General features: G+C 43.9%; 1 protein-coding gene across 2 annotated transcripts; it reads right to left on the bottom strand.

Moving 5' to 3' along the window:
- Positions 1-3974: 3974 nt before the first annotated feature.
- On the bottom strand, positions 3975-16943 carry GNPNAT1 (glucosamine-phosphate N-acetyltransferase 1). 2 transcript variants are annotated; one of them, XM_073350113.2, is made up of 6 exons: positions 16852-16943; positions 12619-12797; positions 11310-11372; positions 7543-7670; positions 6994-7055; positions 3975-6380 (listed from the first exon to the last, which is right to left on the bottom strand). In XM_073350113.2, the coding sequence occupies exons 2-6, from the start codon at positions 12770-12772 to the stop codon at positions 6233-6235; spliced, it is 555 nt and encodes a 184-aa protein (XP_073206214.1). In that variant the 5' UTR covers positions 12773-12797; positions 16852-16943; the 3' UTR covers positions 3975-6232. The 2 variants fall into 2 exon arrangements, with proteins under 2 accessions (XP_073206214.1, XP_078709541.1); XM_078853415.1 differs by having other exon boundaries at positions 12619-12821; positions 16852-16929.
- Positions 16944-17217: the final 274 nt, after the last annotated feature.

The following is a 17217-nucleotide window of genomic DNA, read 5'->3' as shown; positions in this document are numbered from 1 at the left end:
ACTGAGCACCATAAAGGTGGTAGAAAAATAACTAGATGTTCAGGTAATTAGACTGTGTCCTTCTTCAGAACCACAGGTGGAGTGGAGTGAAGATTTAATATACTGGCATTCCTGACTTGGGTATTTAAGAATCCAACCTCCGCCTGGTTTTCCTTTATATGGCCATCCTGTCCTATTGCAAGTTTCTACAACCTTATAAACTATATATTCTATGCACATAAATTTCAACTTTTACTTTAGTCAAGCAAGTTACTAGGATTAATATAATAATGGGATGAAATTATAAAGGTCAAACTACATGATCTAATGGTCATTTTTTACCTTAAACTCAATGACTGTATATTGTTCCAGTCAATGTGCATTGAGTGAGTCATGACTCTTGCACACACTAGATAATCAGGTCAGAGTCAGGGTTTTTGCATCGGAGCATTGCCTCATTTGATGTGCATGTTCCCTATACTGCTAAGATAGCTGGACTTGCACACTGCAATATTCTTTTGCTTAGAACATGGATTAAATGCTGTTAAATCATAACTATACCCCTGAGTATGCACCGTGAGACCTTCGTATCTTCCTAACATGGTCAAATCAACAGAATTCAAAGGCACTTCGCTGGGTCACTGTTTTCCAGCCACCTGCACTTTCTACTCCTACCCATTCTGGTGATACATTTGTGTGGCTGGTTTTGGTAATGGCTGAACTGTTTAATTTTTTTAAATCTTGAACGTAAATATCAGCTGGAGGAAGTTTTCAGCCTCCAAGGTGAGTGTTTCCATTATATCCATTGTCAGTCACTCCAAAAATTGACAAGAGCGCTACCAGCAGCTGTAATCCAGTGTAACGAAGTTCTCCTAATGCTTATAATACATCTTTTCTTTTCTTTTTTTTTAAATGCTGGGAGCCATATTCTCAGTATTCTGCATGCTTTATTACTCATCCCATAATGTTACTATGCAACTTATGGGCAGTGGCATCTGCCACCCAGCATGTTCTCAGCTCATGGAGTGTCTTCCAGAAAAGGGAGGTAGCTGCAATATAAGCAGAGAAACCTGTCGAATAAGCAGTTACGCACAATGTGAAGGCAGTACCAACAGTGAGGGGTGGAGAAGCAGAATGATGATGCTGCCCCTAGAAAATACCAACGAAGACAGATCTGGACATGGCAAATGTAGGCTGCTATCAAATAAGCTGCAGCCAGTTACAACCTAGAGGGGCATACAATTGCCTTTCCATAAGTAACACAAGGGGTCAGTGGCCTTTGCTAGGAGAAGGAACCCTACACTTAAACCTACTTCCACATTTGCTGCCCTGTTTATTGCATGTGGGTTGTGGGGATGAAAGAGTGGGCCTGGAACTGCACACACTTTTCTCAATATAGTCCAGTCACAATACAGGTGAGTCAGCAACACAGTACCCACTGCAGCCTGTTAAATCAGCATCTTGTGGCAATGGGGATTGGAAGTCCTTAGTCACAATCCTGCATGCAGACAGCCTGGGCGGGACGGCCATTTGTTGTAGACTAAAGCAGGGGTCCTGCTTGTATTCTGCCTTGGTGTCAGAGCAGCCTTGTCGAGGGGACAGCACTGCTTTCTTCGTAGAGGGAAGGGAAGAAGATCCCTGGAAAAAATGCTTACTCTACTCAAACCTGCTGGAGTGCTGTGCCTATCCAGTTCTTCTGCTGTTTAAATACAGGGAAAACCCAGATAAATTTTGCAACTCAGACTGTTCACGCCCTCCTGGACAGAGGCGGGAGACCTGAGCAAGGGGCCGCTATACTCACAGTACATTGGCATGGTACAGTATGGATATTGCTGTACTCAGTGAGACGAGACTTTCTGGCAAATTGCAGCGAGAAGAAGAAAATGCTGGTTACGCTTTTTACTGGAATGGCAAATCTGAGGATGAACCCAGATGCTCTCCTCTTTGCTTGCAAACTTGAGACACTGCCAAAGTACGTTAATGCCAGACTTCAAGTATGAGGGGGTAGCCGTGTTAGTCTGTATCCACAAAAACAACCAGGAATCCAGTGGCACCTCTAAAGCCTAACAGATTTATTTGGGCGTAAGCTTTCATGGGTAAAAAAACCACTTCTGCAACTGCACCAGAAGCCCAAATAAATGTTAGGCTTTAAGGTGCCACCCAATACCAGCCTTGTGCTCCTCATTAACCTAGCTAACATATGTTATACTTCTGGCATCGGGACACATGCACTGACAGCGATCCATCCAGCAGAGGATAAGGAGGATGTCTATTAAACCCTTGATAGGTAGCAGGTCGGTCCCGTGTAATGAACTGATCATTTTGGGCTATTTTAATGCTGGGATGGGTTGTGGAGAGGAAGGAATGCTGCCCCTGCCCGCTCCATGGCACCAGCTGCACTGCCTGGTTTCAGCTTCCTGCCTCTGAGCTGGGGTGGGGAGAGGAGATGTGGGGGGTGGAGCTGTCCCCAGGACCACTGTGTTCTTGTACTGCAGGTTGGGGGCAATGCCCTCCATGTCCCTAACTCTGCCCATGTGCTCAGGGCTTCAGCCCTGCAGGTGGGAGGGCAGCGTGCCCAGGATCAGGGCTTCAGCTGTGGGGCCACCTGGGGACCAGACCCGCAGTTGAGAACCACTGCTCTAGAGGTACTCAGTTGCCAAATAAAGTGACTGCGATCCCCTATTTGCCTCTGATGTCACTAAGTATTTTTCTCTTGGTTGGTTGTATGGATAAAGCATTTAACACTGTAAATCTTTTGCATTTCTCTGCTCTTCTTAAATTAGTGTTGCCTGAAAGTTTTATATACTCTCAAACTTCAGCCATCCCCAGCTCTGTGGAAGAAGTGGTAGTAAAATCAATGTACATGTTATCAATTTTGATGAAAAAACAGGACACTTTGTTTTAAAGCAGTTCAGCTACGGTTAAACATGGAGTCCTGCAGCACCCCGCTCCTTAAACTTTTCATGGTCATCCAAGTTCAACAGTGTGATTGACTACTAGTGGCTCTTTAGTCAGCTGGACTGTGAGCCAATTTGGCCACACCTTCAAACGCTAAAGGCATGCTTCCCCAGTTCAGTAGATCAAGGCTACAGGCAGAAGGTAATATTTCCCACTGGCGGTCGATTTAGCAAGTCTAGAGCAAATCAACAGCAGATTACTCTTCTTGTCAGGGGTAGAGTACAGGGGTCAAAGGGCGAGCAAAGTAAGTCGATGGGAGACTCTCTCCTGTCGACACCCTGCTGTGTAGACCCTGCAGTAACTAGACCTAAGGTACGTTGGCTCCAGTTATGTTATTCACGTAGCTGGAGTTGCACAGCGTAGGTCGACTTACTACAGTAGTGTAGACGTAGTCTAAGTTAACTCCATACAGTTTAACTGTGTTTAACCTTAAGTTATCAAGTCATAGATGACTGGCACAGCTAAAGGTGCAGTAGCCACCCTGCTTAATAGGAAGAGGTAACTTCAACAACTGCTGGTTTTGCTACCATCAGTCTGCCAGGGTTCAGAATGTAGCCTCTGATACAGAGCAAACAGTACTTTGGAAAGCTCGTACCCGTCAGCGCAAGATGCGTGAGCTGGATTTCTCCCAGTAAATGCATTATCCAACATGTAATAGACCAAAGCCTTGAACTGTCTTAAATCGATATAAGGTAGGCCTATAACAGCTCCCTACATGTTGTACAAGTTTTCTTACGAACTTACCAGTTATTTTTAATTGGGAAGCAATGAGGCCAGGAACCATCTCACTCTAATAAGGACCTGAATGGACTAGGTCCCGTAGATCAGTGGCTCTCAAGACTCTTGAAGGGGTACAGTCATTTGGAAAGGTTGATTTGTCTTGTGTAGCCCCGAGTTTCAATTCACTTAAAAACAACTTGCTTACAAAAATCAGACATAAAAATACAGAAGTGTCACAGCGCACTATTCCTGAACAATGGCTGACATACATTTTTACCATATAAAATTATAAAACTGATCAATTGGAATAGAAATACTGTACTTACATTCCTGTGTATAGTCTATAGAGCAGTATGAACAAGTCATTGTACAAAATTTTAGTTTGTACTGATTTCGCTAGTGCTTTTTATGTAGCCTGTTATACAACTAGGCACATCTCTAGATGAGATGATGTACCCCCTGGAAGACCACTGCATACTGTAATGTACTTTAAACTAGATAAAGTTCAACATCTGATTAAAGTTGTGAAGAACAGGAAAATCCACATTAACCTGGTGTCGCATAAACCAGCTGTCACTTCTGATAGGAAGCTGGAGTCTTAATCACAAAGGCTTGAAAGTCACTTCCTTATTTAAATGTCCACTAGCACTTTCTGAACTTCATACGGTTAAAGCAAGGAAGAGAGAGGCTGTGTGTTTTTGCACTGCTGCTAGCTTTCTCAGCAATAACGTATTCATTTTAAACTTGGCTGGTAGCAAAAATACATTTACATACTGTACCATCTCCCAACAGTTAGGTGTGCTTCTGTCACATTCAGCAAAGGGTTGGACTGTTTAGCTCAGGTTTAGGACCCCCAGGTGGAATAAACAGGAGTTCTCCAGCTCCAGGACTGGTAAAGTTCAAGTGATTGATAGTCTCCAATTAGCTACTATTAGTATTACTGGGCTTCTTTATTTTGTAGTCTCTCCTTACAGAGCTCAGGAATGGTCGTTCTGAAGAAAGTTTGGTCTGCATCCAATATCCTTATTTAAATCACTCGGAGAAAAGAGACCATGATCTTTAACAGATATTTTAAAAAGGTGATCTCCAGATGAGGGAAGGCAAAAACGATCAGGTTGGATCTAGACAATTTTAAGGAAGTACACACACAGCTGGTATAAACCTCAATGTGAAACACATTAAGGACAAGGAAAATATGGCAGTCTGTTTATTTTAGATTAAACAATGCTTTTTTAAAAAAAATAAATAAAACCTAGACATCACCAAGAAAACAATACATTAGAGTACTATCGATTACATTAAACAGAACCCTCACCACAACTTAAAGTAGTCCTCAGCTGAAAAGAGAACAGTTTCTAAGGCCTAATTGTTCAAAAACAAGAAGAGATTGTTCTGTAGTAACCTTCATTACTCACAATATCCTATTCATAACTGTAGTTTTTGTCACTCTCCTACCATATGTTACCATTGAAACAAGGGTTTTATTGCCATCAGTGGCAAGAATTGCTAAAATCATTTACCCAATGTTAAGAGCAGACAGGACAATCCAAAGCAGCTTCAAGCTTTTGGTACCAGGATTTGGGATTTCTTTGCTAATCAGCAATTCAATTTGTGTAAGCAGTTACCATCAAAGAAGAATGTATATCTGGCCCAGTAGAATCAAGTGTGGCAAGTAATAAGTCAAATGTGTTCACTAACTTGGAGCACATCACTGATACAGAAGGTGTTAACTCTTGTTCTCAAATGACATTAATCTAAATAGAACAGAAATACGGAAAGCCTTACTCAAGATGAGAGAAATATTTTGCACTTTAAACAAGTTTAGAATTTCCTTGCTCTGTGCACAAGCCACAAGTTTGTAAGTGACTGCTTTGAATCTTTCCAATATATCAGCTAAAGTGCAGGTCCTGAATATGTAGTCTGTATTCAGTTGATATTTTAAAATATAAATGAAGTATGGCCAATAAATGTCTACTATAGCCACATTATACCCTCCAACTATAATCTGTTCAATCTAATTTTTGGAAGCTAATGGCTATGAAACTTTTAGGTACATTAATGTCAATAGCACTGAAGTCTACATTTTAAGGTTAGAAATAAAACAAGTTCCTTTTCTGCCTTACTACTGCTGCGTAATAGGGTGTGTTCCCCACACAGATTACATTTTCCTTCAATGAAGTACAGAGAGAAGCTCAACCCCCACATTACCTGCCCTTTGGCTACCAAGAAGCGCAGAACTTTAGAAAAATACAAGGCAAGAAAAATTTTGTGATTAAAAATATATACCTTTTGTTAAAAACCATACCCTTTATAACCCAGCTAAGAACAAAAAAACAAAACAAAAAAAAGCTTCACTTAGGCTGAACAGTAGTAAAATTAGTACCAACAACTCATCACCCCCCGAGACCTTTGAAAATGTCATTCAAATTGCAATTTTTACACATCTGTTGTCCGGTATCTACAGGGCTCATTACAGTTGCAGCAACAAACTATTTAAATTTTCCATGAAGAGAATGAGTTTGTATCACAATGTCCTCCACCCCAATAGTCTTTACAAAATAAAAGCTGGAAGTTCTTAATTAAAGAATTTTTGACACATGTAGTTTTCTTCAGATACTGAATATCCAAACTTTTTATAGAAAGCCACATTTTTGGGCAGACACTCGAGAGTAATTTTATAACAGTTCAGTCTCTTACTTAGCAACGTAAGCGTAGACATTAATCTGAAAGAGACAGAGAACATGAATGGTTATATAAAATGGCATTGGATCAATTAAAGTTCAATTCTTCAGCATGAATGCAAACATTTCATTACTACTATTAGATGATACCTCTCTGTGCAGTAGAAGCTTAAACTGCAGTGATAGAGGCCGTTCAGTTTTCTACCTGAAATATTACTTCAACTTTTACTTGGAGAAAAAAATTCATTTTGAGTTTGTTGCAGCGGCATGAAGGAAGCACAGCACCCTTTCTTACAGTAGATCATGAAATGCCATTGTGTAAAATGATTCACATGAATTAAAACAGATTAGCTAACTTCCCATGGAGAATGCAGAAGCATCTATTAAAGGGCAGTTCATTTCAGCTGTTAGGTAGGTACTTGCAATTCATTAGTCAAACATGCCCTCGAGCACAATGTGACTTGAGGGGTGTGCCCATGTCCGCATGCACACGCAGAGGAGTGATTTGTTACGGCTTGAGCCTAGTTATTGATCCGTACATGTTCATCGAAGCAACTATAGCATGTGTGTTAACAGATGCTAGAAACTGGATGGGATATACGGGGTTCCTGACCTGTATGGTGTTACAAGGTAAAGACTGTGAAGAAATACTTACAGTTTGCCAAGCTGCTTTCCTCTGCATTCGTCACTTACTACAACATCTTCTACCCTTCCTCTCTGAGGAAATATATGCGTGTGTGTTCAGTTTACTATAGCACCTTTAAGTCATTTTTCAGTTAAATTAACAAGTGAATCTCTACCATTGCATCATATTTTGACACGCAAGGAAAACAGATCTTAAAATAACAGGTTTCAGAGTAGCAGCCGTGTTAGTCTGTATCCGCAAAAAGAAAAGGAGGACTTGTGGCACCTTAGAGACTAACCAATTTATTTGAGCATAAGCTTTCGTGAGCTACAGCTCACTGCATCGGATGCAAGTGAGCTGTAGCTCAGGAAAGCTTATGCTCAAACAAATCTGTTAGTCTCTAAGGTGCCACAAGTCCTCCTTTTCTTTTTACAGATCTTAAAATGTCTTTGTAGCTTACATTAAGAGTATACTAATCTTATTCAGTTTGACAGTAAACTGTATTTACTATTTTTGAAAAACAATTAGTTTAATGTAATTTTTTTCTCTATAATTACAGTCTGGAATGCACAAACACACCTTTGCACATGAATGAGTAAATTTATGTTCTATAACCAGTGTTGCTGTAGCAACAATCTGTCCCAGATTTGTATCTTCCACAACAGTCACATAGTAATCACCGGATCTCTTCATGTGTTCGAAGGTTTCTGTGGAAACAGGAGAATAGTAAGATAGACACATTTTATTAATGGATTAGAACTAACAGCCACATGAACTTATTTCGAAGGATAAATTCTAATTCATAGCACTGAAGAATTCAACGCCACAACCCAAGAGGCGATCAAGAAATTAGAAACGGACAAAACTCAACAGTCAAAAAGGATCTGTTTCAAATTAGGATGCGAATGGCTAAAAGAGTAGACAATACAAATTCTTGTGTTCTGAGATGCAGGGAGAAGACCCTTCCCTTGCTGCTAGCATCACAGACCCGCTAAGATCAAGGTAGATCACTCTTCCTCACAGTGACAGACTTTAGCTTGAAGCCCTATTAGTTTTTGTAAGCAGACCAATAAAAAAAGGGTAAAAGGATGACCTGGGTAATTATAGGCCTGTCAGCCTGACACTGATCACAGGCAAGATAATGGAACAGCTGGTATGGGACTCAGTGAAGAATTAAAGGAGGGTAATGTAATTAATGCAAATCAACACAGGTTTATGGAAAACAGATCCTAATTCAGGCCTTGTCTAGACTGGCAAGTTTCTGCGCAGTAAAGCCGCTTTCTGCAGTGTAACTCCCAAGGTGTACACCCTGCCAAGCCGCTTTGGGCGCAGAAACTCCTCAGTTGCAGCGCTGCAAAAAAATCCCACCTCGACGAGAGTCGGAAGCCTTACAGTGCAGAGGCTCCAGCGCCGTATTGGCAGTGTAAACACATTACAGCGCAGAAAGCAATCAGCTGGCCTCCGGAAGGGTCCCATTACCCCTCAAGTGGCCGGTCTGCTCATGGTTTTGAACCATGGCTGGCTGCCCCGCCCCTTTCAAAGCTGACAGCCCTTGCATCCTGTGCTAATCTGCTCCAGGACACAAAGCAAACCATTAATGTGGAATGCTTGTGCTGTTGAGAGTGTGTGTGTGACACACACTCTGTTCCCCAAAACACACACACACTCTCTCTCCCCCTCTCCATACACACACATTCCCTGTCATACACTCTGCCCCACCCTCCGCTTCAGTTGAAAAGCAGCTGGGAATCTAGTAGGATGCCCACGGAACAATGGGATTGAGAAATCGGCATCATGGGACGCTGTGCCTTCCCCGTGAGGCATTGCAAGCCCTTCCCGAGGCACCCTGCGGCCAGTTGCACAGTGGGATAGCTACCACAATGCACTGCTCTCTTTGCCACTGCAAGAGCGGCTAACGTGGATGCGCTCCAGTGTCACAAGGAGCACAGTGTGGACACGCAACGGCAGTTTAATTCCAGCGCTTTAATAAAAGTGGATAAACTTGTTGCGCAGAAACTTGCCAGTGTAGACATACCCTTTCTTGGTCTCTCTTTTAATGAGATTACAAGTTCGGTAGATAAAGGTAATTGTGTTGACATAATATACTCAGATATTAAATGGATTAAACACAGGCTAACTGATAAGTCTCAGAACGTGATTTGGGCTGGGTTCTTGGCCCTACACTAGTTAACATTTTTATCAGTGACCTGATAAAGTTTCAAGATGACACAAAAATTGAAAGTGGTAAACAATGAAGAGGACAGGTCACTGATTCAGAGCAATCTGGATCACTCGGTAGGCTGGACTCAAGCAAATGATATACATTCTAATACAGCTAAATGTAAATGTATACCAAAGAATGTAGGTCATACTTCCAGGATGGGGGACTCTATCCTAGGAAGCAGTGACTCTGAAAAAGTTTTGGGGGGTCACGGTGGATAATCAGCGGAACATGAGCTCCCAGTGTGATGCTGTGGCCAAAAGAGCCAATCCCGGGATGCATAAATGGGAACTCGAGTAGAAGCAAAGAGGTTATTTTACCTCTGTATTTGGAACTGATGCGACTGCTGCTGGAATAGTGTGTTCTGGTACCCAAAATTCAAGAAGGATGTTGATAAATTGGAGAGGGTTTAGAAAAGAGCCACAAGAATAATTAATGGATTAGAAAACATGCCTTATGGTGACCTTGACCTAATTAGCTTAACAAAGAGAAGGATTAGCTAATAATTAGCTAATAATTAGAGAATTAGCTTAACAATGATTAGTCTAAAAATATCTATAGTATGTGGGAAATAAATATTTAATAATGGACTCCTCAGTCTAGCAGAGAAAGGTATAACACGGTCCAATGGCTGGCAGTTGAAGTTAGACAAATTCTGACTGGAAATAATGGTGAGTGTAATTAACCATTGGAACAACTCACCAAGGGTCGTGATGGAGGCTGGCCAGGTGAGACCCACCTCCGGGAACCTCCTCCAGCTGCAGAAAGCTCCGCATCCCCACACTGCTTCCTGCCCCCATCACTTCCCAACCACGGGGGGAGGGCTCATTGCGCAGGGATCAGCTGCAGTGCTTCTTGCAGCCAGGGGGAAGTTCCCAGAGGTGGATCTAACCCAGCCCCGGTAGCGGCCTCTGTAGGAGAAGAGGAAGTCCCGTTCTGTCCCTCCCCAGCCCCACCAGGACAGCATTGGAACCAGGGGACTCAGGAGGCCATGTCCCTCTGACTTTTTAACAAGGGCATAGTTTGGGGGGCTAGGAGGTAGACTTTCCCTCACAGACTGCAAGTCTTGGGTAAGAGCTGCACTTCACGGTGGGGGACCTGATCACGGTTATCAGCTCCCACACCATGAAACAGTACCGCCTCCTGGCCCCTCAAACTACGCCCATGTTAAAAAGTGAGGGTGTGTGGCTCCATGCCCCCGAATCCAGTGCCCCCTCCTCCCCCCCGCACTTCTACAAAGGTTCTGTCACCTTGCCCCACCCCTGCCCATCCCCGGCTCCAGGCCCAGTGTTTGGAGGTTAAAGAGGCCTTGGGCTGAGGGGGAAGCGGGGGGCAGGTGTGTGTGGAACCACAGTGCCCCCCGACCATGGGGCCCTGGGTGGTCATTCACTGTAAGGCTGGCCCTACCCCTGCTCAGAAAGTGATGACATCCCCCCATACCATGAGACCCTCATGTTTGCGCTTCCAGCTGCCCAGCTCTGAAGGCAGCACCTCCATCAGCAACAGCACAGGAGTAAGGGTGACAATACCATGACCCCCCCACAACCCTCTTTTGGGCCAGGACCCTCATGGTTATAACACTGTGAAATTTCAGATGTAAATATCTGAAACCATGAAATTGACAATTTAAAAAATCCTATGACTGTGAAATTGACTAAAATGGACAATGAATTTGGTAGGGCCCTAGTCACACAGGAGGTCAGACTAGGAGATCACAATGGTTCCTTCTGGCCTTGGAATCTGTGAAACAAGCTCACTGCCTCAATAGGAGCGAAGACAAGCCCCAACTTCAAACTGCAAGTGGTGATGGACAGACCATAACAAGACACGTTCTCTCTAAAACTCTACCTGGACACAAAGAACTAGAATTTGCCCCATTTGTGCGCGTGAACTCTGAAGTCACCTGGGACAGGCGAATGAATGTCACAGTGACCATGAGATCCTAAACCACCTCAAAATGCTGAAATCTGCCTGGAGAGGCCTGGGCTAACAAACTCTCCTGTGGCATCATCCAGCTACAGAAGTCAAGAGGTTCATTCATGATCAGATTTGCTGTCAACATTAATAACTTCCTGTTCCCACCCTTCCCCTTTTCAAATGCCAAAATAACGAATAATGTACTCACTGATAAACTGTTCAGGGCTGACAACTCCAGCTTCTGTCAGCTGACCCAGAACCTTAAAAAAGCCTGTTGCAGAAAAGTACAACAACAAAAAAGTTTAATACCAGATAAAGATCAGCAATTAACTAGAAGCCCAAAGAATATGGTTCCAGCATTTCAGGTACAAATTCTAATCTGTAAATCTATGCACACAATTGTGCAAGCAAAAACAGCACTTTACACCATATAGTTGTACCCACGCAGAGGAGACAATGTGACACCTGAATGATTACTGAAACAGAACACCCCCCTGTATTCCCTCAAGATATGTAACACATACCACACAAAAGCAACATTGACGTGTTCCAAGTAAAGTGAAGTTTTTAAGTACGCTGAGATTCATGATGTGAAGGGAATCGACTTCTCCATATACCACCTACCGTCTAGTTTAGTTACATGTAAAGAACTCCACATACTCCATACGTATACTGACAGAATTCTATATCCTGAAAGTGAATTCAACATTAATTTTGAACTCACGCCATAAGCAATGTTAAATGATTGTCTAATGCTGTAACAATGAAGTGTTTTGAAAGCAGACAAGAGACGTGAATCAAAGCAAAGGCAGAATGCTAAGAAACTATGGGTACGACCCTAAAGCCTTGCAGGTTCTCAGAGCCTGGGATCCAGCCCAAGCCTGAACCTCTACCCTGCAATTAAACAGCCCCATAGCCTGAGCCCTATGAGCCCAAAGTCAGCTGACAAGGCCAGTCACAGGTGTTTAATTGCAGTGTAGACATACCCTATCAGGTTTACATTTTCATGGATCCTCAGAGAAATAATTTGAATGTTGAACTGTATTTTCAAAACAAGTTTTCCCAAGTTCCACAGCTAAAGAATTAGTTGAATTTTCTAACATTCAAATGAATACGAATCAGTATACTGTTTTTAAAAAGAAATGTATGTTACCTCTACAAGAGATTGTGATGAACAGGAACATGTGGATTACTTGAAAGATTTGAGCTTTAAGATTTGTTTTTAGTGCATTCTAAATATCGGGAAAATCTGTTTTAAGTGACCACAAGCAAGTATCAAACGCCTAAGCACTCAGCTACCACAATGGGGCCCTATACGGACCTAGATGAGATATAAGAGGTGGTTCTCACCTAAAGTACAGATTAGATTGGATTGGATTGTAAATCTCAGAATGATTTCAAAATGGTTAATAATGAAGTGAGGGCAACCTACTGGAAATGGTTGAGTGCAGGTTGCACTGTGTATAATTCTGATCCAAAATATTCATTACACAATAGGAAATAGAACTGGACTTCACCTCTATTTATATCAGCAGTGCAAAGGGGTCTCAGAACTAAACCACCCCCTGGGTCTAAAGGCGAGATGGCAGGAGAAAATGTTGCTATGTTCTGGCTCCAGTCAAGTTCCTGAAGGAGACGTGGGTCAAACATTGGTATGTCATCAGGCATCATGGCAGCAGGGGTTGCAGGAGGTGTACTGAAATCAAAACATAGATGCATTCTATAAAAAACATTTGAGATTGAGTTAATGTTTATACCCAGTAATCCTGGTAGCTACATAGTAATATGATTGTATGTTTATACCCTTATTCCAGCTATTTACACAGTAACGTGTTTTCTCTATGATGCAATGAGAAGTTAATGAAATTTAATCTCCTATTTACTTTATCAGCAGTTGTACTGTTTGAACTAGAACCTACCAGGATTTGGGATTAAAAACAAACAATAAAAGTACACACTTTGAAGTTCCTTAATGCATGTTAAGTAAAGCCCATTTAATTTAATTTTTGTGCTAATGAATCAAACTTCTTATGGAATTAAGGTAACTAGAGCAGATTTTGTACAGTATGCTTAGCATTTACACCCAGTTCAAAAAATCTAGCACTCCAAATAAAGAAGAAGAAATGCAAACTTCGCTACTGTACCTCAAAACTATAGAGACTGCAATTTGGATAAGCAAAATTACACACTTTTTGCTGATAGAATTTTTTTTTCAACTATCCATTCAAGGCCACAGTAGTAGTTTAAAATTTACAAAATCGAATGCAGTCTTTACTGAAAGGCGTAGGTTTTCACTGACTGTTTCACCACTTGGCTGGCACTGCCATGGTTACAGTGTGACAACTGTAAATGATTAAAATAGAATATGAGGGAAATGTTTGTTATTCAGTGGGTCGGGGGAGGAGAATAAAAAATGGGAAACAAGGGAAATTTTGCTGATTTCTTTAATTTAGAGGTACATTCTGTGTGTGTCTGGCTTCTGTAACTAGACTATCTGATGGGGTATATAAAATGAACTAGAACGCAAAAGAGCGACTTCTGAGGCTAGATTTTCTCTTTTTTAAAAAGAGTCCTCTTTATCTATCTTCAGTTGAACCAAAAAGCCACCGCTCTTCAATGCAAGATACAGTGTTCATATATACCACTGGACATGCCAAAGTAAACTAAGTTGTAAAACGTATTTTATTGGGATCCCTATATTTCAAAAAATGCCTTTTACATGAATTATAAGACAGTGCAACATCTCTGTAATGCTGTCTAGGGAAAAATGCAGAATGTGTTACGTATGAGGCATTTTAATGGAATCCAGAGCACAGAAGTGTCAGATCAGAAGGCAGCACTGTGAGTACAACAGGAAGCACTAAATATTTTCTCTCTACCTGCTGGTATATGATGACCTTTACATATACGCCCTTTTCACAAACACTGATATACTTAAATGAAAACATCTGCAGTGCATATCCCTTCTGGGTAAACGCTAACAGAAACTCTCCACCTACCTTTAAAAAAAAAAATTGGAAGTAACACTGAACCTCTACTGAAGGATCTCACGGAACTATAGAATCAAATTAAGCCTAGTACTCTTATGAGGTAGCGAAGTATTATCTTAATTTTAAAAGGTGGTGAAATTGAGGCACCAAGAGGTTAAGTGACATTCCCAAGGTCTCAGGAAAGCCAGGAATGGGAATGCAGGTTTTTTGATGCCCAGTCCTGGGCTTTAGTGACTAGACCATGCCAAAGTCTGCAGTGGACTTTCAAGCTATAATAGGTGTTTGAATTACTCTAAGGCTGACAAGAACTAAGCCACTGTAATTCAAGCCATAGCTCTGATACCTCATATGATAGCTAATGTTATGTCGGACTATATAAACCCGAGCATGCCTAGTTTTAGTTGCTGGATCATCCTATGCTGCTATTAACCTCTCTCTTTAAAAAGCTTACCCAGAACTCATGGCTGATCGTAAAATAATAGAGCTCTACTCAAACAATATTCTATGCAGAACAAAATTGGAAGTAATTTCAGTATTGTGTTAGAGAATGCTCAGAACACACACTGAAAAGAAATATTAGAGAAGAGAACACCAGGAAAATTAACATCTTTTCATTTAGTATTATTTTGATAAAGTAATAAACTGACTTATATAATTCAACGCTACAAGACACAAGGCTGGTTGGTCTCTGGGTTTCCTCTAGAAACCAATAGGAGCTTGGATCAATCCCAGCTCAGACTGGGAAGGAGTGCAGAGGACCTGTTCAATATCAGCACCCATGACAGTTTAAACAGACATGAATATGCTTTGAAAAAGTCCTGTCCTCCTTTGCCAAAGATGAGGGGCCTGGCAGGAAAGGGGCAGTCAAAAACTATTTCAGTGTACTGCAAACTAATTATAGGGAACTTCCACTTCTAAGACCACGTTCTGCAGTTGGGTACATGTGAGCAATGTCCAAGGAAGTCAAGTGAGCTGGGAGCCTACACCATCAGGAAGAGTTTGAACCACACTGAAGGTGTGTGGAAAAAGCATGTGATGAAGTGAGCTGTAGCTCACGAAAGCTTATGCTCAAATAAATTGGTTAGTCTCTAAGGTGCCACAAGTACTCCTTTTCTTTTTGCAAATACAGACTAACACGGCTGTTACTCTGAAACATGTCCTCACTGTAGCAACTCTGAGATGCCTGCCTCCTTCCACTCCCTTCTGACATCACTGTGCTGTGCTAGTCTCCAGGACACACCAGGGCAGATGGCAACAGAACTATGGTAGAATCTCAGAGTTACGCACACCAGGGTTACGAACTGGCCTGTTAACCACACACTTCATTTGGAACTGGAAGTATACAATCAGGCAGCACCAGAAACAAACAAACAAACAAAAAAAGTAAATATAGTACCGTGCTGTGTTAAACATAAACTACTACAAAAATCAAGGGAAAGCAGCATTTTCTTCTGCAAAGTAACATTTCAAAGTTGTATGAAGTCAGTGTTCAGTTGTAAACTTTAGAAAGAACAACCATAACATTTTGTTCAGTTATGACCATTTCAGAGTTACGAACAACCTTCATTCCCGAGGTGTTCGTACTCTGAGGTTCTACCGTACTTAAAATTTGTATTCTCACAAACAGAGCCATTAGTCGCCATAGTTAATTAAACAAAGCTAGGAGGGGAGTGAACATCTCTTTAGAGGAGACCAGGCAGACCTCCCCTAAGGGAGAGCTGTCCAGGGATCCCAGCCACAGGTGAACGCTAGCTTAGTCTGCATGGAAAAGTTACAATGAAGTACACCCAGGGTCAGCCTTGGGCTAGGAGGAAAGAGACTTCTTTCCCCTACACTCTCATCCCCCTGTCCCCGCCACCATATCCCCCACTCTACCTGCCCCACACACAGTCTCACCCCAGTCCCCACACATCAGGAGCCCCCTAGCCCCAACCTCCTTCCCAACCATGTATTCCCCCAGTCAGCCCTAATCCCTGGATATTCCCTAATCCAGCCCCCACCCACCCGGTATGCCCAGTCCAGCCCCAACCCCTGGATATTCCCTAATCCAGCCCCCCACCCACCCGGTATGCCCAGTCCAGGCCCCCTTCTCCCAACATGTGCCCCCTCAGCCCAGCCCCCATCCACTGTGTACCCGCCCCAGCCAGCACCCCCCCTTAAACTACTGTATCTCCCCAGACCTCCCCTCCCGTACCTTACACTGAACATACCCCCCCCACCAAACAACCCCCCAACCTGGTCCCCTGCAGAACGTGCCCCCCAACCCAGCCCCCCCACCGAACAACCCCCCAACCTGGTCCCCCGCAGAACGTGCCCCCCAGCCCCCAAACCAAATGTACCCCAACCCAGCCCCCCCACCGAACAACCCCCCCAACCTGGTCCCCCGCAGAACGTGCCCCCCACCCCAGCCCCCAAACCAAATGTACCCCAACCCAGCCCCCCCACCGAACAACCCCCCAACCTGGTCCCCCACCGAACGTGCCCCCCACCCCAGCCCCCAAACCAAATGTACCCCAACCCAGCCCCCCCACCGAACAACCCCCCCAACCTGGTCCCCCGCAGAACGTGCCCCCCACCCCAGCCCCCAAACCAAATGTACCCCAACCCAGCCCCCCCACCGAACAACCCCCCCAACCTGGTCCCCCGCAGAACGTGCCCCCCACCCCAGCCCCCAAACCAAATGTACCCCAACCCAGCCCCCCCACCGAACAACCCCCCAACCTGGTCCCCTCCAGAACGTGCCCCCCCTCCAGAACGTACCCCCCGGGGCGCTCACGCAGCGACGGGCGCGGGGCTCCAGCGGCCTCCCCTCAACGCCGGCTCCGCGCCGCACTCGCCGCACGGACGTGGCAGGGGCGGGGCCAACACGCGGGCGGACGCAGAGCCAATCCGCGGGCCCCGGCCCCGGGCCCCGCCCCGCGGGAACTCTGGGCAAAGCGCTGGGCGGCCCGGAGCCTGAGTGGGCGGGGCTGGGAGAGGAAAGCCCCTCCCCCCGACGGGGGCGCCCCAATTCCTACTCGGGACCCCTCCCCCCTGCGGGCTACCCCCATGGGGGCATCCCACTTCCGACAGAGACTCGGGGCCCCTCCCCCCGCCTGGGGAGCCCCTCCCCCCAGGAAATCCTCC

Source organism: Lepidochelys kempii, chromosome 6, assembly GCF_965140285.1.
Source record: "Lepidochelys kempii isolate rLepKem1 chromosome 6, rLepKem1.hap1, whole genome shotgun sequence".
NCBI classification, from domain to species: domain Eukaryota; kingdom Metazoa; phylum Chordata; order Testudines; family Cheloniidae; genus Lepidochelys; species Lepidochelys kempii.
Note: the sequence above shows the minus strand (reverse complement) of the source record. Positions and strands in the feature narration are given on the sequence as shown.